The sequence below is a fragment of the Folsomia candida genome, unplaced genomic scaffold, assembly GCF_002217175.1.
Source record: "Folsomia candida strain VU population unplaced genomic scaffold, ASM221717v1 Fcan01_Sc009, whole genome shotgun sequence".
Classification (NCBI taxonomy): Eukaryota; Metazoa; Arthropoda; class Collembola; order Entomobryomorpha; family Isotomidae; genus Folsomia; species Folsomia candida.
The window spans coordinates 5241838-5266282 of record NW_019091201.1 but is presented as its reverse complement, the minus strand read 5'-3'; the positions used below and the strand labels follow the sequence as shown (position 1 = coordinate 5266282).

The 24445-nt window shown below is 37.7% G+C and overlaps 1 protein-coding gene across 3 annotated transcripts in view; it reads right to left on the bottom strand.

The window, feature by feature from the left end:
- LOC110854211 (protein piccolo) overlaps positions 1 to 24445 on the bottom strand; it is a 200524-nt gene that overhangs the window by 19864 nt on the left and 156215 nt on the right. For all 3 annotated transcript variants that reach the window (XM_035854739.1, XM_035854738.1, XM_022102618.2), the window contains 4 exons: positions 14365 to 14484; positions 5399 to 5625; positions 4167 to 4668; positions 3330 to 3845 (listed from right to left, as the gene is read on the bottom strand). In XM_035854739.1, the coding sequence (XP_035710632.1) occupies positions 3330 to 3845; positions 4167 to 4668; positions 5399 to 5625; positions 14365 to 14484 (1365 nt within the window). The remainder of the gene's footprint in view (positions 1 to 3329; positions 3846 to 4166; positions 4669 to 5398; positions 5626 to 14364; positions 14485 to 24445) is intronic.

Sequence of the window (24445 nt, the reverse complement as noted above, 5' to 3'; positions counted from 1 at the left end):
TGTAAGAAACTAAATGCTGGCAATTAACCTGGTACAAGAAATAACAGAAAGAAAGTGGTTTCTTGTAGCTATTTTGAAATGCAAGGTGCGAGAAACTATTCCCCGCCGTTATACTTCATATGGCTTCATAACGCATATTTATTGCAATTTCTTTTATTTTTCGGGATTTTCTTGCAGTTTTTTGTAGTTTTTTCCAGGTTTTTGTAGGTTTTTGCAGTTTCTTGCAGTTTGCTGCAGTTTTTTTAGCAGTTTTTTGCACTTTCTTGGAGTTTCTTGCACCTCAAATTTCTAACTTTCCAATACAAGAAATATAGCAAACTCGTCATAAGTGAAACCCTGCACCGGACTTTCCATTCAACTTGATCTCTAAAATTAGAGAGGAGAAGAGAAAGTCCATGAAAAAGACGCCATAATAACAAAACCAAACCAAACCAACCATCGGCCAGCAGAGGAGAGGAGCAGCATCAACAACAAAAACAAACAAAGGGGGGAGAAACTGCACTTAAAAGTAAGTTAAGTGCCTATCTTCTGCCTCCAGCCAGCTGCAACAGCTCGGAATTTTCCATCCTGCCTGCCTCCTCCACGAGCGAGCAAGAGTTTCGAGAGGATCCACTTCTATTAAGTTAAACGTACTTAACCCACCCGACTTACTTAACTGGATCGGTAGGTAAAAGGTGCCTGGAAGCAGGGCCCGCGGAAGCTGTCATGGGGACAGAGGGGCAACAATGTCCCCACGGTTATTCGATGTCGGCATTATCTTTCATCTTGTATCAACCCTTTCCTCCCCTATCCATACCTGTTCACTTTCATTCATGTGACTGGTTACGATAGAGAATGATGGTGAATAAAAATGAATTTTTTGTGATTTGAATGAAAATGAGTGAAAGATTTCGTCATTTCAGATGAGTGACTGTGAATGAAAGGATTTCTCACTCATTTCATTTCTCACTCATTTCATTTCTCACCCTATGCTTAATACATGGGGCGAAGTAAGAAATGAAGTCGGATGAAGTGAAATGAAATGAGTTTGAAAGAAAATGAGTGAGTGTGAATGAAAATCTTCACTCTGGAATCGGGATGGCTGAATTTTGAATGAAAAAAGCTTTTTGAAGAGGTATGGCCCCTATTCTACAATGTCAATGTCTCCACGGCTTCCGCGGTCACTGTGTATGGCTAACTTGGATAAAATTCATGTTTACACAGTGGCCGCGGAAGCGTGTATACAGAGGGGCAATGTCCCCACGGTTGTTCGATATGAACTCTTCCCTCCCACCATCCTACAATGACAATGTCCCCCAATGTCCCCACGGCTTCCGCGGCCACTGCCTGGAAGGTAGGTTGGCTGGTTGGTGTTGTTTTTGAGCTTTTACTTACTCTTCTTCACGACCGAGTCCATAAAACTGGCACCCATCTAGCACCACGTAATGGGATGGATGTACATATAGCGTCATAAAACTTGTTGGACAGACAGGAAGTCACTTTTCCCTCGGGTAATGGACGCTTTAACTCGCTTTTCGAGGTAAGTAATTGGCTCCGAATGGCAAAAGGTGCGCCGTTTCGGGGGAAATAATTGTTGCGAAATTTTAAGGTGGAAATCTTCCTGGAAACGACTGATCGTGTCAGAAATGTGTCAAAATTTCCAGAAGATGGTCGGTTCCTTAGAACGAGAGAAAGTCAAAAGTGACAGGATTTAACCTTGTTGTGAAATTTTAAGGTGGAAATGCTCCTTAAGACAATTGCCGTTTAAGGAATGTGTTTCATGTTTCTGAACAAAATTTCCAGAAGATTGTTGTTTCCTGAACTTGAGAATTCAACGTTGACAAGATTTAACCTTGTCATGCATGAAATTTTATAGTGGAAATGTTCCTTAAAACAATTTTTGTCTTAGGAAAATGTTTTATGCATGTATGTTTCTATAAAAAGTGTCAAAATTTCCGGACGATTTTGTTCCCTTAAAACGAGAGAAAGCAAAACCGGTGACATGATTTAACCTCGTGAAATTTTGAGATGAAAATGACAATTGCCGTTTAAAAACAATGCATTTTACGTTTCTGTACAAAGTGTCAAAATTCCCAGAAGATGTCAATTCCTTAAAACAGGAGAAAGCAAAACTAGCCGGTGACAATTTTGAGGTGGAAATGTTCCTTAAAACAATTGCCGTGTGTTGTGTTTCATGTATGTTTCTGTAAAAACAAAAATGTCAAAATTTCCAGGGTTCTGAACAACAGAAAGTAAAACTGGTGACAAGGTTTTACTTTGTGGCTTATTTGTGTATCGTGTATGTTATTTTGGCGAGTTGTTTGTGTGTACGATGGATGGGAAGGAGAAAGTGAAAGCCCCATTTTAGCGATATTTTACTTTCCCTCAACGGCGCAAGAAACAAAGTAAAACGGGTTTTCTTTGAGTTAAATGGACCACATTTTATTTAATGTGACAGGACAATTAAAGTGGTTAAATTTAATCCAAGTCCTTGAAGGAGAGGGAAATGTGCAATGCATTAAATTGTGCAAATGGGTTTCTTTAAGTGGTGTAAGTACATACATACAGCAAATTGTGCACATTAATTTCGCGGAGAAAAGTACAAATTTAGAAACCATTTCGCAAAATTAAAAGTTGCAGAATTTGTGGTTAAAATGATGCCGATTATTTTTTATCACCCCCAAAAAAACAACTCACGATCAGACACGAAGAAAGCAATGATATTTTTAAATCACTCTGTTTAAATACTAATTTTTTTTTGCAATGCTGGTTAGTTTTCGGTGAAAATGGGTATGCGAATTTTTTAATTTTTTTTGGCAAGACACCAGACCACCCACAAAAAATGTGTAAAGAAGGAGAAGAAGAATATGCCGTAAATTTAAGTAACTAATTTCTAATTGGAGAAAGCACTTCACGCAGGTTTTCGTAACTATGTAGAATCCGTAAATTCCGTAAACTTACAAAATTGTAACAAAATTTACCCATATTTCGAATGAAAAGTGCTCCCAAATTTTTGTAAATTCGGATCAAAGGTGTCTCTTTATTTTGTAAAAGTTTGAAAGATTTACGAAGTTACTAAGGACTTCGTGAATTGCCTCGAATTATTCAAATTGGGTAAATCTCGGGAATTAATCCTTGATAACTTTGTAATTTAAATCCGTAAATCCCATAAACTTACAAACTTTTACTCATATTTCTAACCAAAATTAGGTTCCAAATTTTTATAAATTCAGATCAAGGGCGCCTAGTTTTTTGTAAAATTACGATACAAAATTTATTCCACTGATTTTACCAAGTTACGAAAGCCTGCGTGAAATTGCCTTCTAATTTTCACTTTAACCAGGACTTACCATTATAGACGGGAGGTCCGTAGACGAACCCGGCCCCGGGAATGGGTGGCGGGTGGGGATGATACATATGCCCGTACGGTGGTGGGGGTGGCCCCGCCATGGGATGCGGGGGTGGAGGAAGTGGGTGCTGCTGTATGACGTGTTGTTGTTGTTGCTGCTGTGGTGGTGGTGGACCGTGGTGATGATACCCGTTCGGTGGTGGGGGTGGTCCGTGATGACTCATTTGTGGGGGTGGTGGTCCTTGGTGGTGATATCGTGGACCAGGGTGTTGATAATGTCCGTTGTGGAGATGTTGTTGTTGTTGTGGGTGTGGTTGTGGTGGTGGCATCACGTTTTGACCTTGACTTTGACCTTGGTGCGCGTTTCCTACCGCGGACGCGTACGTGGTCACTGGAGGAGGAAGAGGCGCGGCTTGTCCGGTAGCGCCGGGTGGAGAAACGGGCGCTGATGAGGGTGGTGATGACATTGTGGATGATGAGGAGGAAGTCGTCGGTGGTGTGGAATCCTTACTCGTACCTGTTCAAAAATTCAGATTTTATTCAAGTTAAAAATTGGGAAAAATTGTTCGTGATTCATTCATTTATTTAAAATTGGAAATAATTATTTACTAATTATTCAATATTTGTTCATTTTAATTTAAATTTGTTTTATTACATACTTCAAGGTGAAAAATGAATAATGAATGAAATTATTCATTAATTTAAAAAAATACGAAAAATTATCCCTTCATTCAGAAATTTGGAAAAGATTATTCACTTTCTTCATGAGTTTACAGAATAATGAAGGAATTTAGTCATTGAGTATTAAATGAATGAATCTGAACAGGTATGTCCTTACTTGAGGTGATCTTCTTTATCCCCGGCTGGGATTGAGGTTTCACTGATGATAAAGTAATTTCCGTCTTCTTTTGTGATTTTGATAAATTGTTGTTATCCTTATCCCCGCTGGTGGCTTTGCTTTTTTGCTGCTCTTTTTTCACCCCGGCAGCTTCCTTACCAGACTTAGCGTCCTTTTTTACCGACGACTCATTAGTTTTGTTGGGAGGTGAGCCTTCCCGTGGCGTTAGTGACGACTTTTCGTCTGACACACATGAAGACGAATTGCCACTGTTGGGAATATCTCCAGGACCGGAAGTGGTGCTGGTGGTGGTCATCGTCTTGGACTCGGATGATGATAAGCCTTGATCTTTCGGGGAGGAGAGTGGCGACTGTTCCGCTTCCGAGGAGGATGATGACGATGACGTTGACGACGTGAGGGTTGAGTCGGTGGGTGAAAGTGTGTCACTTTTATTACTCCCGTGACTTTCCCCGCTGGAAGGAGGCGAGGCCACCTCGGGACCCTGCAAAATAAGGGATAATCGTTAGAGTAAAGGAGATCTTGTTTGATGAATGGAAAAAAAGATTGCGAAATTTTGCTGGTTTTTTTAACGTAAAAATCAATCAGAAATTAGGATTGCTTCAAAAATATGATAAATTCAGGTGAAGGCCAGAGTTTCATAAAAATGGGAAATTTCGACCTTTAATAACTTACGAATGTGGAGAAGGCAATTAACAATGGAGGCCTGTCAGCGGATGTTCTCTGATTTTGGGCAAACTAGTTGCAATTGATCGCATGTAATTTGCGGAAGACCCGATCAAAGCTTTACATTTACATTTTTTAAAGAAAACACTAGTTATTGACACCTGTCCTGTAGTAAATTTGGAAAGTGTAAAATTTTGATGGAGCCTATATAGGTAATCTAATGATTAATATCATTTGTAAAATGTGTTTATTTTGCTCAAACGGTATCAAAACCTTACATTTTTTAAACAAAAGTGCAGTGGTACCTTTCGAAAGTGTAAAATTTGACAACTTTAAGGCACGTTTACTCCTCTTCGGATGCAAAAATCTTTGCTAAATGTATCCATTGTGAGATCGTATCTTTCGCAAATTTCATACTACTTAAATTTGTCATCGATTGACATTAATTTGTGCAAAATCGGGACCTCTAATATTTTTGAAATCATTCTAACAACTTTTAAGGTGATTTTTTTGCAAAAAATTTCGATATTTCACAAACTGAAACTTACCTGTAAGCAGGGAACATTGTTTTCGACGACTTCCTCTATATGAGACCCATGCGGATGGGGGATTTGTTGTGGGGGTGGGGGGACGGCGATCATCTGCGGGTACGGGATCGGCACCCCGTTCCAGTCGACGGGATAGGGCATCGGGTAATACACGGTCGGGTAGCCTTGCACCATCATCGGGCTCACCGGGTATGCGTCGTAGTATTCGCCATTGTTGGAACAGTGACCTAAAAAACAGGAGGACAAATAAATATGAAAATTTGACATTTTTAGAAATAAATTGTACATTTTTTTGCAACGTTGCATATAAATTGTGACCTTAAATCGAAAACAACACAAGAAAATTAGTCATTTTACGAATTTTTGTGCCTGCTTATGTGAAAATTTGGAACTTCATAGACAGAAATCAGCAGAATTTGCAATTTCTTGAATAAATTGTACAATATTTTGCAATTTATCGTACAAATTGAGACCTTAATGGAAAATAACCTTGCAAATTACTCATTTTTCAAAAAAGGGTGTTTTTTCGCAATTTTGTATGTGACATTACCGAAAATCAAAAAAGCAGAATTAGCTATTTTTCGCAATAAATTGTACATTTTTTTGCAATTTTGTAGGCGAACGTGAAGCCAAGATGTGGACACGCTTTGTGCAAATTACCACGCGCCACACCTATCCAAAAGTACTCAACTGAATGCATTTAAAAAATTCGCCCAATTTTGCCTGAAATTTTGAAATTCTGTTACATCACCTTTGACCCAAATGCATAAGTTGCTAAATTCAATACGTTCTCGTACAAAGTTTTACTTTATCACGTGTCATGATCCTGATTATGCTGACTGTAATCCGTCCGTCCATCCAACCATATCATCCAATCCACATCCACCCACTACCAGGACGGGCTGGAGCGAGCTTACTTATTAAAACTTAAAGTTTGCCTCCTCTCAGCAGGAGGGAGGATGAAGACTTAATCCATAATCCATCATATCGATCCATACACATTCATCCATCCATCACTTCCAGTGGCCCACGGAACAGAGGGGACATCGGGGGACATATAATGTCCCGGAATTTTCCCTTCTTTTTAATTTTATTAAGGTGCCATTGGATGACGGTGTTTGATGTGGCATAAATTTTTAGCCTCGTTCCACCCCTGTTCACTCGCCCTCATGCAAATTTCTAAAATGGAATCAATTTCGCGAGTTTTGAGATACTTACAACGTTTTATATGATACTGTAAAGTTAATTTTTGGCACGGAAATCATCGATTTGAAACAATAGCGAATTCATTTTTAAAGAAATTTATTGCGAAAAAAATGGCAAATTGATTCAGAATTTTTTTTAATCCATAGTTTTGCACTACTAAAATTTAACTTTACATTATCGTATGAAAAGATGTATTTATTTAAAACTTCATGAACTTGATATCATTTTAGAAATCTGTACTTAAAGATATTAAACAGGGGTAGAGTGAGACTAAAAATCTATGGCGGAGGCATCCCACCTTAAGGTTCCCCATTGTCTCCACTATTCCTTCCGCCGCCCATGAATACTTCTCGCCTCTTATAAACCAGCAATCTCTCATTCGCTCTATCTCTCTTATACCGAAAACTGACTTGTAATGTCGTAATCCAAGTAATGAAATGTAATGGAGCGGCCTCTGTTCTGTTCTGTTCATGAAAACGATATGCAGATCTTGTGCGAGCCAGAAACCTGCTAAATCTCTGGACGAAGAAGACCCAGCTTTTCTCCAGGCCATGCACAAACTGGTCGACATTTAATTAAATGTCAGAGTCAAAAGCTGTCACAACACACAAGTCGTCGTCGTCGCCGTCTCATTTCACCATCACCACGACCAGTGGCCGAGGAAGCTGTGGGGACATTAACATTATAGGATCATACCCGTTCAAAAATTCAGTTTTCATTCAAATGTTAGTCATCCCGATTTCGGACTGAAGATTTTCAGCCATTTTCTTTCAAATTCATTTCATTTCACTTCACTTCATCGGACTTCATTTCTTACTTCGCCCCATGCATTAAGCATAGAGTGAAAAATGAAACGACTGAAAAATCCTTCATTCACAGTCATTCATCTGAAATGACGGAATCTTTCAATCATTTTCATTCAAATGACAGGAAATTCATTTTCATTCACTACAGTCATAATCAGTCAAATGAATGAATGTGAACAGGTATGTGTAGGACGGAGGTAGGGGTTTATATAAGATGTGGAGATGATGCCGACATCGAATAACCGCGGGTACATTGTCCTTTTTTGTCCCCAGGCACCCTACCGCGGCCACTGACCACGACCACAGCCACCATTTCCAGACGACATACATACACGCGGTTATTTTCTTCCTCAGAAACGCAATATTTTTTTCCAAAAAACTGACTGACTGAGATGTAATCCATCCAGTTTTCTTCTTTTAGGGAGACCGAAAGTTGGACAACATTTTATGAATCTACACGATTTTGAGTGCTTTCTCTTTTCAGTGAAAGTTTTCTTTGGACATATTTCTCCCATAATTTAGATACCGCTCTGTAAGCTACGACAGCTTGGCCTGCATTCATTTCAGTCGGTACGACGTCATTGTTCATGGGGCTATTGAATGCGTTTTGGAGGAATCAATATGTCTCCCGTGCCGACACTTTCACCCAGCAGAGTGAGGCGCAATTTAAGGAAAGCAATAGAATTTTGGAGGGTTTCTCGCACTGGAAGGTAAAAAAATGCGAGAAATGCGAGGTGCAAGAAACTGGGAGAAAGTGCAAGAAATAAGCGCCATCTAGCCACGTGCTGTATCATAATCAGACCTGTTCAAAAATATGTTTTTCATTCAAAAGTCAGTCATCCCGATTTCCGATTGAAGATTTTAATTCACATTTAGTCATTTTGGTTTAAATTCATTTCATTTCACTTCATCTGACTTCATCTCTTACTTCGCCCCATGTATTAAGCATAGGGTGAAAAATGAAATGAGTGAAAATCCTTTCATTCACGGTCATTCATCTGAAATGACGGAATCCTTCAGTCATTTTCATAAATTTCATTTTCATTCATTATTACTCACCATCATAATCAGTCAAATGAATGAAGGTGAACAGGTATGTATGAAATATAGGAAGGAGTTTTTTGCGCCTTAAATTTCTCCCAGGTCTAAATATTTCCCTACGAGAAACCAATTTCTTCTCCCCCTCAGTTCTCGCAAAATTGGCGAACCCTGCAAATTTTGGTTGACGACATCGACGTCGATGTCGACCTTTCTCTCTGCAAGAGGAGAAGAAAAGGTTTCCTACAAAGCGTGGTCTCCTCCTCGTCCTGATCGTCGTCCTCCTTCCTTCACCACCAGCCCGACGGAATCCGCACCATTATAATATCAATATTGATTTATTATTCACCCCGCCGCAATTCAAGTCAAGAAGGCATTTCCTTCTCGACGAAATAAAAGTTTACTTTTGCAGGAATAATTTCTTGAGGGAAAGGTCACACCGTTAAGAATTCTTGGCCTCGGTTTGCAGGCTGGCCTCGGTTCAAAATTTGGAACTAACTTTCTCCACCGTCATCGTATTTAGGACTCACCAGCCAATCCACCCACCCACTTTTTCACGTCGGAGAACAATAATTTCTGTCAATTTTGGCTTAATGTGGTGTAAAAGTGAGGATAGAGAAAGCGAACGCAGGAGAAGAATTGATTGATTGGTGGGTGGGTGGGTGGATGTAATAATGGCAGAAATAAGAAGACGAAATGTTTGGTATACATGTGGGTACATGTGAAGTTGTGCAATAGGGAGGGCATGGGAATAAAGCATTTTGCAAAGAAAAATAAATTCTGGGTGTACCTGGTATTTGTTATGAAAATTAAGTCCAAGTATTTTGGAAATTCCGTATTTTTGGCACGAAAATGTATTATACAAATTTTGGACAGGAAATACATTTCGGGTATTTTTGTCATGAAAATAAATTCCAGGTATTTTGGACAGGAAAGTAAATTGTATGTATTTTGGGCATGAAAATTAATTTCAGGTATTTTGGACATATGTAAAAACTAATTTCCGGTATTTTGGGTAGTAAAGTTAAGTTCAGGTATTTTGGGGATAAAAATAAATTCCAGGTGTTTTGGTCATGAAATTAAGCTGTAGGAATTTTGGCCGTGAAAATAAATAAAATCCCTTGAAATTTGGCCTTGTGGTGGCATTAATTTAAATGTCTGACGTAAAAGAGGGCATGCCATAAATATCGTCACGGACATACATAAGTGCAACTCTACTTATTATTTTAACGGGTAACTTAAAGGGCATAATTTAAATTTATATTTTCCCCGATAAAATGGACAAATAAATATGTACACGATTGTATGTACATGCTTGTCCAAATTTAAATTTAAATTACTTCCTCCCTACCTGGAAAACAATGTAATTTCACAATTCAATAAATCTTTCAGCTCTTCTCGTCTGTCTCGTACACCGGAATTGAGACAAGCTTCTAATTCACTTCAGATGCATGCATGATCGAGGCCAACTTTGCAAATACTCGAGAAGAGAAAGTGAAAGACATCTTTGTTTCCTTTGAATTCACACTTACGCAACATCTTCAATTGAATCGTGTAATTAAATTCGGTGGGTGAAAGCATCGTTTATACAGATATTTACTAAGGAGAAAAGTGATTTCTTGTTGTTGTCGTCGTCAAGCAGAGAATAATTACGGCGGGGGAGACGATTTTGCGGCATTATTATGTAAGCTTATAGGAGAAGAATGGACTGAGGTTTCATACAAACAATTCCGTGGTGACTTTCTCCTTTAGAAGCACCACGAAAATCAGTGCTTCGGGTGAAAGTAACCACTTGCACGGAAAGAAAGTGTTTTTTTTGCAAGTAAATATTTTGACCTGCAAGAAATGCAAGTGGCAAAAAACTACGCCCCGCGATACTTCATATACCGCGTGTGGCTAAATGGCGCATATTTCTTGCACTTTCTCCCAATTTCTTGCACCTCGCATTTCTTGCATTTTTTTTCCTTTCCAGTGCAAGAAATAAATGTAGTAAACTCTCAAGAAACGAAACCCTGCCGAAAATATGATCCCTCCCGCCTTAAGGTCTCTCCATTCTTCGCGAAATTAATTCAAATCCACGAATTGACGGGATGTCAGTCAATATTACGTAAGGATGGATTGGGTGGGTGGTAAAGTTATATGAATAGTTTTAGCCGTGGTGGTGATGGTGATGAACAGTGGCCGCGGAAGGGTGTAGACAGAGGGACAATGTCCCCACGGTTGTTCGATGTCCCCATCATCTCCCCATCTTATATAAACCCCTTCCTCCCCCCATCCTACAATATTAATGTCCCCACATGTCCCCACGGCTTCCGCCGCCACTGGTCGTGGTGATGGGTGCGTGTTCTCTCATTATTATTTAAAGCTTTCACCAAAGCCAAGCATTGTACTCAATTCTGCTCTACTTTCTCCCTGAGTGAAAGGTTCCCCGGACGGACGGAACGAATTTTTGGGAGAAAGTAAAGTGACTCAGAGATGGAAAGGAAGGCGGCGGGAAGGAAATCAACCAGCCCGGCGACTGACCAACCAACCAAACAAACCACTTTCATTTCATTTTGAACAGCGGAAATTACGCTGTTATCATCACTCCACAATCTGCAGAGGAGGAGGAGCGGACTATTATCATCGCGTCGTAATAACGATGAATGTATGTAGCACACACATTTGAAATAAACAGAATCAGTCGCGATGGTCCTTAGTGGTGAAATATTTAGTAAATAAAAATATAGAATTTGCAATTTTTGTGGTAGCCCTAGGAAAATTGCCAGGCAATAAATGAATGAGCATGAACTCAAATTGGCTTAATACTAACTGATTTGTCATGCATCGATTCTCATGACTATAGTAAAATTTGTGTTCGTTTATAGATATTCAATTGAATCTACAAACATTTAAGGGCATACAAATAATTTACCTAGTTCTCAATTTCATTACACAAATTTTGGCAATTGTGTAAAACCAGTGAAAGACAGAGGGAGAGAGAAAGTGCGTGAGAATCAACTCAACCCATTTTGGACACGAATCTTTTATTTAGCAACTTCATTTTGTACCCATACTCTACAAAAACGAGCTACAAATAAAATAATAAAACCAAGGGAAAATATGAGTATTCGTGCTAAAACGTATGTAAGAAAGCAAAGAAAAATAATTTGCTCTACGTAATCCCAGAAAGTAAGTAGAAAACAATAAAATTGTGCAAAATATGATGCCACAAATTTAACGGGCAGATTGATGTAAATTTAATTATGTATAGTTCATACGTATTTTTACCCACAAATAAAATGATAAAGGCACACTGCAAAAAATGCCCGTCGGTATTTCAGTACGGACGTATCAAAAATCGCATTGCGAGCCATCCGTACTTAATCGAAGTACAATCGTACTCGGTGCAAGTAGGAATGTATTTAAATTTAAGTACGGATGGCTCGCAATGCGATTTTTGATACGCCCGTACTGAAACACCGACGGGCGTTTTTGCCGTGCAAAGAAAGCTATATATTCATGCGAAAACCGGTGTAAAAAATTAAGAAAAATAATTAACAAGTTCTACATAATTCAAGAAAAATATGTAGATGACAAGCCAATTATGTAAAATATGATGCCACACACAAATTTAAGGGGAAGATTGATTTATGACGAGATTTGATTTAATCATGTACTTATTAAACATACGAAAAAAAAACACTTTGATGAATGAGTGATGATGGATGGCCAGAGGGGTATTTATTGCTCTTGTTTACGTATATTTGCCTTCACTCATAGTCAATGGAACAACAACTTGGTGTATGTATTTTGACGGTGGATGGGTTGGGTTCGTGCTGTTGGCACCTTAATGACTTAATTGGATCAAAATACAGTAATAGGTGCGAAGTGAATAATTTAGCGGAGGTGGTGGTGGTGGTTCGCTTGCTTGATTCGTGCTACATAATAATAGAACTTTCACCCATTATTATGAGCTTTTTGGATGGATGGATTGGTTTAATTTGGGGATACACGAAATTAGATAATCAAAAATGTCAAGATTGTGCTACTTATCAAGTTTCTTGTCGTCATTTTTAGGGAGGAAGACAGGGCTTATGTAATCTGTATGTCTGTCTGTCCATCTATTTTTCAAGAAGTTTAGAATATCTTCATCGATTTTTTTTACTTAAAAGTTTTTCGCCTCGTGGTTGCCGCTACAGGATCTAACTTATGTAATAACGAATATAACTTTTTTAATAAAAATTGAATCGACGTGTCAATTGTACAATTTTGAAACAAAATGTTTGCAAATTAAAAGTGGAAAATATAAATATTTTGGGTCATATAAATAGTGTGGGTGGTGCTGAATGCTGGAAATAGTGGGCATGAAATCGGTATAATTCTGACAAAGGTTGTAAATTTGTGCACTATAATAAATCCTGTGTCGGGCTATGCGAAGTTGTTCTTAAAACATTTACTACGTGTTTCGTTTCTTGCAGATTTTGTACATTTCTTGCAGTAAAGTAAGCACCACAAGAAAATGCGAGGTGCAAGAAACAAAATACAAATATTTAGCTGTAAAAATCCACACGTGATTAATTGCACCCGAAACCCTGTCTCGGGCTGTGGAAAGTAAGTCTTAACAGCATTCTTTTTATTACTTTATGTCCCACAACTTAACACAAAAGCCCATCATACTTAATTATTGTCTCGCATTAATTAATTGTCACCCCGTTTTCCTCAAGTATCTTATTTCTCTGGAGAGAAAGACGTATTGTTTGGGGAGCCGTAATTAAAAATAATTAGCCAACCGCCACCACCACGAAATAGTCTAGAAAAAAGGATGTACTTATTTTTATTGAGATTCTTGCAGCCATCAAATTTTTCGATGTCATTTTACGCCCCATTTATTCATTCTCGAGACAAAAGACGGGCTGTGTACTTGCACATTTACAGCTGTTTCCTATTTTTTTATGGCGTGCTTAAGATAACAATGGGTTAATTTTCTTTTTGTACGTCTCGTTAGACTATTTTGCTATGTTGGTCTATTCCAAATGTATTTAAGAGAGGAAGGTTTTCTGCTTAATTGTGACGTGGCTATCATCATCATTTGTTGGAGAGAGAGGGATTATCAAGCGTATTAAGATTAGGAGGGTGACGTTGATTAAATATGGAGGAAGTTCAAAAATGTTAAGTGAAAAGAGGGAGTAGGTAAAAAAATGGTTTGTCAAAATGCAGTATTTTGAGCTAATGGTTTGATTTTTCGGGGGGTGTTACACCCACAAAAATTGACGTGGAGAAGGCAACAGTCGTACGAAAATACAGGTTTTGTGAAGAAATTAACTTTTTATCGCTGGAAAAATACTTAGTTTTTTTTTAAATCGTGAAAACAATGAATAGACGGCTTAAAGTAGATTTGATTTTTGATGATTATTTTATGCCATTCAATTTATGTGAATAATGTCTTACAATCAATCAATGTATGTCACATTTTAAAGAATTACAATTCACCAAAATTTTTGCTTTCAACGTCAAACTCTTAAATTTTTGAAATCTGCATACATTTTAGAGAATGCAACATTCAAACGAAATATTTTTTAGATGTTAAAATACTTCAAAAAATTGTGAAAACAGTGTATTTTGACACGGATAAAAGGTTAATTTCTTGACAAAACCTGTACTATTTTCGTAAGAGTGTTGCGCCCTTCTCCGTGTAGATTTTCGTCTTTTTATGGGTGTAACAGCCCTTGGAATCTAAACCCTGGGAAGAACCGAGCTCAAAATACTGTATTTTGGCAGTATTTTGCCCACTTCTACGAGTTATGCAGTTTTATGTAGTTGGTGGTGCATTATTTGCAATAATTTGTCATAATTTTCAAGATTTTAAGAAATAAATTCCCACGTTTGGATTTAATACAGAAAAATGAAAAGTAGGAAGAAAATTAGAAATCTTACCATAGTAAACCATTCCAGTGGGATCGGTGAAGACGGCTTCGGGAGGAGGCCCGTAGTAGTACGCGTCGTCGTACGGTACGCAATCAGTCTCGCCGTTCTCGTACCCACCTTCAGAGTAATCTGCAATCATTTAAGAACAAAATTTGGGTAAAAAATTGCAAAATTTCTTAAAAAATAAGTATAAAATCTTGTTTAACGTCAAAACGAAGCAAATATTTTGGAAACACATTACAATATTTAAAATTTTATGAAGCTGAAAATCGACATTCAATCTGTTAAAGAATGTTTAAAAAAATTGATAAATATCGAGAAAGAGGTTTGGCGTCAAAATTTAGCATGAAAACTGATCTATGGAAAATGTGTGTATTTTTTGTGTATACATATTTAATCAGGAAGAAAATTTACATGGATTTATTCCTCCAAGTATAAAATAGTCGTCCATAAAAAGTTTTCTACATTTGAAAATTTATTTGAAAATGAGAAAAACAATATTAAATTAATTTTCCAGTATTTCACAATTTGCCTTGCATGAAACTCTAAATTGTGCAGTGCCAAAAAATTGGCCACTTTTTTCATCCGGTCGATTTTCATAACGACATATGTATTTATTTAAAGCCTTTATGGCATGAGTTTCATACACAAACATATTTCCTGGCCTCATGATGCAACATAAACGCAAATGTTAAGTAGCTTTTTTCCGTTACACAAGTTCTAATTGACGACATATTCTCTTCCCAAGTGAAGTGCAGGAATTCATCCTCATTTCATTTATTATTCGACCGACCGCCATAAGCGTTGTGTAAGAGAGAAATATGCACTTAAAGAAAAACCGAGATGAAAATACCAATTGCCAGACATGCAGACAAAATATGTATGCTGCAGGTTTTTTTTCCTTCTTTCTTGACTGGATCTTCATCATCCTGAGGTGGGGAAGCATTTCTATTTTTGAAGCTTCACTTCGTGGTAACTTGATTCATCCGGAAATAGACAATGGAGGTACATATGTATGCAGGCAGGGAGAGAAGAAGAGAAAGGAAAGGTGATTAGGTAATGGGAGCTAATTTGCATGCATATGGTTTTGTCATAGACTAAAGTGTTGGTTAACAAGAGTTGTAAAATTTTGGGGTGGGATTTGGCATTTTATCTATTTGTACTTTTTGGCTATAATGAGCACCAAAATGTACAATTTTATGAAGTTTTTACTACAATATAATGCAAGAAAGAGTGATTTTGCCAAATTTTTAGATTATATATATGACCCTTCCAAAAAGTAGTAATTTTACGACATTGTTAGCTACAATATGACGAAAAATCAGTAATTTTAGTACATTTTTTGCTAAAATTTGTATAAAAATGTAGAAATGTTGTGAAATTTTTGCCTACAATGTGTCCCATAAAATTAGTAATTTCATAAAAAATTTTTTTTACAATTTTTTGTAAAATATTTAGGTAAAATGTGTTCCGAAAAATATAAATCTTGACAAATTTCTGGCTAAAATTGTTCCCAGAAGATAGTAATTTTGTCAAATTTCTGGCCATAATATGTCCCGCAAACGTAGAAATTTTCTCAAATTTTTGGCTAAAATGTGTCCCAAAAAAATACAATTTTTGCCAAATTTTCTACTACAATACCCCCCAAAAACTACGTAGCAATTCCATCCAAATTTTTCCACAATAAACAAAATCCTATTAAACTTTGTACCTTTGTTACTTAAACATGTATGTACTTACACATTCTCATTCTATTGACCAAACTGGAGCAAAGCAAACTCAACAAAACGGGATTATTATGCCTTTTCTTTCTTCTTCTTCGTCTCTCCCCTCTGGCAAGCAGGCCGGCATGCATACATATTTACGACGAGTCGCCAACCACATAATGATGTGGTTCATGGCCTGGTAGCAGTAAGTAGGAGCAGAAGCAGTGCCCGCGGAAGCCGTGGGGACATCGGGGGACATTGCCATTGTAGGATGGGGGAGGGAGGGGTTTACATAAGATGATGTGGACATTGAATAATCGTGGGACATTGTCCCTCTTTTGTCCCCATGCATGCTTCCGCGGCCACTGCGCAGAAGCACGCATAATAATAACAATGAGTTGAGCTATGTAAGAACGAAAAGTAAAAGAAACTCATCTTCATTCCGCAGACGGAAAAAGAAGCCCAAGAAACTGGGCTGAAAGTCATTTCAACAATTTTCTTCTTCTTCTTGTTTCATCTCCATCGCATGACTCTGACTCACAAAACGAAGGAAATTGTAAATGTCTACTTGTCATGGGATACGATGACATTCGCTCAACATTCAATATTTTGACGATGTGCCAGCTAAACAAGTAAGTAACTAAGAAATGGGAAGCTTATTTAAGAAGCTTGCTGGATAATAAAGCGGCTTCTTTTACTTTACGGTTATTTTTTTGTAGTTAGTCAGTTTTTCTAAGATCAAGATCACCTCGTCAAAGTGCTCATTACACAGGTTGCATTACCACAGGAAGAAGATATATTATGTGTGGATAAGCTAATGATAATGGTTGCGTAATGTACATAAATTTGTGTGGTAATTTTTTTAGGTGATTTTGTAACTTTTAAAAGTTAAGGGGTAATTTTCGAACTAATTTTATTTTTTTTTTGTGGGGAAAGTAATTTTCATTTTTAGTGGTGATTCCCAAGTATTTTTCATCTTTTTGGGGCGATTTCGCAACTATTTTAAATTTTTAAGGCGATTTTGTAACTAAAAAAAGATTTTCTGGTGCTAATTTCCCAACTATTTTTAGTATTTTGGGATGATTTCCAACAATTTTTTGGATGATTTTCCAACTATATTTCATTTCTAACGGGATTTTCTAACTACTATAAATTTTTGGGGGAAGTTTTCCCAACTATTTTAAATTTTTGGGATGATTTCCCCCTATTTTTAACGCTTCGAGTTAACTTTCTACCGTAATTTCCCCTTAATTTCAAATTTTTTACGGGTATAAATCTATGCGTTGCTGCTAGGAAACTGAGGATTTTTGCACATATTATATTTTCAGCTGCCATCATCCAAACTCTGCGGAGAAATACTAAAATTATGTGTGTGTGCGGGTGAGGACATAAAATTGTGTGGTGGGTGAAAGTACCGTCATTTGGTTGGAGTGAAAGCCAAATCGATCTTGTCAACTACGACCCGACACACATTCATTCACTGCCAATCGCTCCGTAAACATTCATCAAATTCTGCGAGAGAAAAGCGCTTAGGAAAGTATACAGACGGAGGAGTGCTGCTGAATGGTGTAAATAAGGCGGAGAAATGTATGTATACAGTGGCCGCAGAAGCCGTGGGGACATCGGGGGACATTAACATTGTGGGATGGGGGGAGGGACAGATTTATATAAGATGGGGAGATGCTGTGGACATCGAACAACCGTGGGGACCTTGCCCCTCTGTCCCCACACTTCCGCGGCCACTGTATGTATAAGAAGAAAACGAGAGAATATAAAAAAAATCTTGTAATACTAAAACTTTGAAAGGAATCAGAGATATCGCGACACAGTTGGGTCGCAAGTAAACCAATTTTTATGTGGGAGACAGTTTTTCGGGTGAAAGTAACCAAACCACGTGCAAGAAATAACGGGGAGAAAGTGGTTTCTTGCAGTTATTTCTTGCACTTTCGTTCACCTCGCATTTCTTGCATTTCTTGCCTTGCAAGAAATATAAGCTATTAAATGTAAGGCGCAAGAAACTTCGCCCCGCCGGCCGCCGCTATAATTCATACGGAATTTCTTGCACCTTGCATTTCTGGCAGGTCAAAATAGATCCAATATTTGAGTGCCAGAAATGTGACAAACCCGCAAGAAACGAAATACTCGTGGTCAAGTTGTTCAGAAACCGTAAAATGTGTAATTTGGAGGCCGGATTTAAAAAATTTTGGGATTCAAGTGGATTTAACAAGTATTTAGATTTCTTGTTGGTTCTCCTTAATACATAAAATAAATAGTTAATTATTAAATTTTGAAAAATAATGATTATAAAATTATTGACATAAAAAACTATTTATGAGTTATATTACGTCACATTGGAAATTTTTTTCTTCGAAAATATGTGTATGTAACATATGAAAAAATGAAAGAACTGTGAAATGAAACCTTTTACATCCACAACTCGTCTCTTTTTCTCTCCGTAAAACTTCCATGTCATCAATTTTCTCTCTTTGGGAAAAGCTCCATGAACAAGGAAGGAAGGATACGGAAGAGAGTTACATACATACCGCAAGTTTTAGCCTGGCCTTATGGAATCATCATGTCTATCTGTCTGTCTGTCGGACCACTGAACAGACGATGCACAACATTAATCCCACTTTTGTATAATATGTATGCGTCTACATCGGTTTCCAAAATTGTAAACAACTTTCCAAATTATGTAAGAAACTAAAAAAAAACAGCCTGGCTTGGGCTGCGTCAAGTCGTTCTTAGTAATTTAGAATGAAAATAGGAGATTATGATAAATTTGCAAAATCCTGTCCAATTAATGCACATATGCCATCAAGGTATTTTCCATGGTGGTTTTTGTAGAGAGAGGTATGCAAATTCGGAAATTTCAAAAAATCAGAGTAATTAAAATTTTGATCCATGCGAATTTTACAACTCAATTTTGAATCACTTTCTTATTTGACAAACACTTTTTACCAGCAGAATCATCCAAATTTTATGTAGATTAAGATTTTAATTAATCCGATTTTTGTAAATTTCAAACTTATTTACATACATAGGTTAACCCGGTTGCATAAAGCTTGCAAAAATTAGCATGTAAAATAAAGTATGGGATTCCAGTTTTGCAAAATGTTGGTCAATTTGGCTCTGGTTTTCGAAATTATACCAAAAACAGCCTGGCTCGGGCTGCAAAAAGTCTCAAGTTTTCGGGTGAAGAGAAGCCTTCCGTCTGAAGAGGAGAACATGAAAAATTTGCAAAACCTGGTTTAGACAGAAGATAAAAAGTATCATCATCATCCAGTTGAAGGGAATTTTATTCACCAAACCAAACCACACACCAAAACCAAGCAGGAACGTATATCTATCCATCTTGCAGAAAGAAAACCGGGCTCTTTTTTCGTCATACCCAACCAAAAACCCGTGAAATTAATAATATCACAAGAAAAAAGACTTCACTTTGAGAAGAAAGAAAACGGATAAATTTTAATTTCAAGAGTTGCATAATATCGAATTTTTTTACGGATGACATGCAAAAAAATGTGTCCACGCAAGATGTAATCTTTAATAAATAAATAAGTGTGTCATCGGTCTGGCATGTGGCGTAGGTTTCATTTAAACAGTCCATTTCACATGTCCTTCCTTCAATTTGTGCACATTTCGATGAATCAATGCAATAAGGAATTACATAATTAATTAAGATAGATATATACAATGAGATAGTGTTTTTTCGCTTTTGAAGTTTGATTGCTTAATTGATAGATTGATTGTGGACATATAGAATCCGCAATAATATTGAGGTGGCGCATTTGTGGTTTCTGCGATACAAGCCAAAATGTGCGATTTTTTTGATAATTTTTTTCTAAGAACTTACTCATCATAAGTAATTTTATATTAAATCATTAAAGTTATTTATTTATTAGGATATAATTTTCATTTTGATTTGTTTTTATGCAAAAATTGGCATGCGGAGGAACAGGTGAATTACTTGCATTTTCATATCCGATAAGAATTCATATTTATCAATTCCTACCGGATTATGAGACAAAGTCGAAAATTGAATGTTTGCAATAAAAAAAACACCTACAAGAAATTGTTTTTTTTTTAATTTTTGCAAAGAAATTTCTTAAATAGTACAAGAAATTAAAGCAGAGCTCTTCGGATGCAAATATCTGTGCGAAACGTTCTCCCATTGAGAAAGATATACATGCACTAAAAATGGAGGCCTCCTATCGTATGCTTTCAGATTTTGCTTAAAATAGTCTCAATCGATCACATGAAATTTACAGTGGAATTAAACAATACATTTTTATAGAATTTATCACCTCAAAGAACCGGATCTAAAAATTTATCTCGTCTGTAAAGTATGTTTTTTTGCTCGAACGGCATCAAACCCTTACATTTTTTAAAAGAAAAGTTTAGTAACAAAACTGTATTAAATTTGGAAAGTGCCAAATTTGGAATGCGTAAAACTTGTCAAATTTAATCCGCGTTTTTCTCCTCTTCGAATGCAAATATTAATATTATATGTAAAATATGGATTTTTTACTTGATAGGTGTCAAAGTATTACATTTTTTTAAGACAAAACTTTCGTTATTCACACCTGACCTGTAGTAAATTTGGAAAGTGTAAATTTTGGAAAGTGTAAAATTTGGATGGAGAGAAGTGAGAGCACAGAATCTAAAATTTAACATTATTTGTGAAATATGTCTTTTTTTTTACTCGAACGGTATCAAAGCCTTACATAAATTTAAAAAAAAACTGCAGTGATAACTTCATTAAATATGGAAAATTTAAAATTTAGAAGGTATAAAATTTATCAAATTTAATCCGCGTTTTCTCCTCTTTGGATGCAACTATCTCTGCCAAACGTTCTCCCATTGGGAGATCGTGTCTTTCGCAAATTTCATCCCAATCAAATTTGCCATCGATTAAGACTCAAAATCGGATCGCATACGCTGAGAGACCTCCATTGTGAGATCCTTTAAAGCTGTCAACACCATCGCTTCGTGTCATCTTACATCTCTGCACTTGCTTTCATTTCCCGATTTCATCAGAAATCCGTGTATATTTCTGTCTCCCACGCAAAACAAAACAACAAAAGGAATGGAAAGGAGATGACTATCGTCGTAATAATCGTCGCCATCGTAGTTTCAGTGGCCGCGGAAGCCGTGGAGACATCTGGGGACAGCAAGATTGTAGGATGGGGGGAGGGAGGGGTTTATATAACATGGGGAGATCGAATACCCGTGGGGACATTATCAACACCCTTCCGCGGCCACTGCGTTATGCTCATACGTTTGAGTAGCCTGAATTCTCCCAGTGGCCGCAGAACCCTTGGGGACATTTGGGGACAACAATTTTGTAGAATGGGGGGAAGGCAGGGGTTTGTATAAGATGGGGACATCGAATAACCGTGGGGACATTGTCCCTCTTTTGTCCCCTCCAGCTTCCGCGGCCACTGCGTCGTCCCACACACCAGAAGCACAAATCACAGCCGGTGGTGTTTTTGCTACGTGGATATGTTTGTGAGGGATTTCCAATTAGCATAATGCACAAAAGCTGGAGACTTATCGATCAGTGCAGCATTCATTTGTACTTCATTTATTTCCAAGGATTATTTTCATTATCTTCCTAAAGACAAGAGTGGAAATCTCGAAATGCAAATCCGTGGCTAATTATTATGCAAAATATGGGTATAATTTAGGGTTGGGTTGCATAAGACTTTTTTCATATGTATGAATTTGTGAGCTGGAAAGATGTGCGGAATAATAAGTCCCAAAAGCGTCAATTAATTTAAAATAGAAATGCAAAGCCGTATAGGTGCATAGCTAATTATGCAAAATATATGCATAGAAATTTGCAAGGTACTCTTGTATGTATGAATTTGTAAGCTTATTTGTTTCAATTTGCATGATTAGGCTGGAAATCTGTGCAAAATAATAAGTAGCAAAATTTTCAATTAATTTAAAACTGAAATGCAAAGCTGTATTAGTATATACCTAATTATGCAAAATATTTGCACAGAAATTAGCCCACTGCCTTTGTGCATCTGAATTTATTTGTTTTCATAATTTGCATGACTGAGTTGAAAATCTAGGCAACATAATAAGTCGCAAAATCGTCAATTAATTTAAAATCTAAACGCAAAGCCGTTTAACTGAATTATTCAAATTATGCAAAATATATGGATATAATTTACCAGCTTATTTGTTTCAATTTGCATGAATTGGTTTAGAAATCTGTGCAAAATAATAAGTCGCAAAACTGTCAGCTAACTCACTCAAAAGTTCATATGTTTTCTGCAATAAATCGAAAACAATGGGGGTATTCATTAGAAGCTCCGTACGTTCGCATAGCACGCAATATAATTTTGAAAAAAATTGGGAACTACGTATTTGCTAGTTTTAGTGATGCGTAAGTTTTCAAGGCAATTTTTTTGCGAACTTTGTGTTTTTTTTGCGAACTTTGTTTTTTTGCAAACGATACGAACTCGTAATGAATACCCCCAATATGCACACTGTTCCAGAGCTGCTTATGTCGGTTTGGAACAATTTTCCATCTAGCAGATGATGCACATTGGATAAGTGAGTCACTTTACGTCAAATCTCCTCTACTGCAACTCCTCTTAGGCCGAGATTTCAATAGACTACGACAGCTCGGCGTGATGACTGATGACTTGGTTCTGCTCCCTGGCTGGGAGAATTTCTTGCCAAAACCAAACCAACATAAACCCGAACACTGTATGTTGAAACATTAATCAGTGTAAAATAGATTTCCGATCTGCTTCTGCGGACCTTAAATTTAAACAAGAAATATGGACGAAATGTCGACCAACGAGACCACTTCCAGACAAAGCTTGACGTACACAAGGAGCAGTGGCCGCGGAAGTCGTGAGGGGACATGTGGGGACACTAACATTGTAGGATGGGGAAGGGAGGGGTTTATATAACATGGGGAGATGATGCGGACATCGAACAACCGTGGGGACATGGTCCCTTTGTCCACACTCTTCCGCGGCCACTGTCAAGTAGTACTTTTTTTACTGTATGAATTACAGGTTACGTAACATCTGCTGTATTAGATTTTACTTTTAAATCTGGGCTGAAATCTTAATTTGGTGTCGAATTTTTTTCGAAGGTTTCTGGACATACTTTAAAAATTCAAGGTTATGTTATGTAATATCTGCTGAAATTGGCTTTAAAAAACTGAGGTTTACCAAATCTGGGGTGAAATCTTAATTTGGTGTCCACTATTTTCATGACACAGAATTTTTTTAGAGAACAAGTGTACCTCATTTAAAAAAATGATTGATGAAATGTTATCCCAACCGAGCATAACTGACTGACTTCGGGTACATACAGGAATCATTAAGCTTAAACTGGTACTTTTTAAGCGAAAATATTGCCACCAGACAGCCAACCAGACCTGAGTTAGTTTAGTTTATCCACGGCAAAAAGTGAGGTTATCATTTCGAGATGATAATGACTTTGTTTCTCATCATGTCACCAGACCGACACAAAGACGACGACGACTAAACTACAAAATATGTATCATCTTGTAAACTGAAGCCAAGCACCGTCGTCCGTCAGTTTAAGAAATGTCTGTTGCAACCTCATACACACAGCGACAAGGACATTACCACAAAGTATCAAACTTTGTCTCTCAAAATGGCCAGTGGCCGCGGAAGCTGTGGGGACATCGGGGGACATTAAAATTGCAGGATAGGGGGAAGTAAGAGGTTTATATAACATGGGGAGATTATGGGGACATTTAATAACCGTGGGGACATTGTCCCTCTGTCCGTCCCTACGCTTCCGCGGCCACTGACAACATCCTATCCCTACAGTGGCCGCGGAATCGTGAGGACATTGTCCCTCTGTCCCCCACGGTCATTCGGCATCCCCCTCATCGTCCCATGTCATATATATCAACCCCTCCCTCCCCTAAACATCCTACAATATTAATGTCCCCCTCTGTCCCCACGGCTTCCGCGGCCCCTGCATCCCAACTTGAGCTCCCTTCTCACTTCAGACAAGAAGTCTCAAGAAGATGATAGCCAGCCGAGAAGGAGGAGGAAAAGTGAGTGAAACGCGGTGTCACCCCCCGCACCGCACCACAAAGTATGCTAACTAACTAACTAACGAACGACTACTTTGTTTGTTGGACAACACATGTTCCCTTCCGTCCCAGCGACACGACACGACACGGAGGATGACACTTGACATCCAGTCCGGAGAAGAAGAAGGCGTCAAGTTATCCGGGGGAGTGAGAGACAAGTGACATCTTCCTCTTGACAGAGAGCCTCTTGGTGGGCTGTCGGCTTCTTCTTGATAATAATGAACCTTGTAGCAAAATTAAATGGTGCGAATACGTACGTACACCGGTGAAGCGATAAATG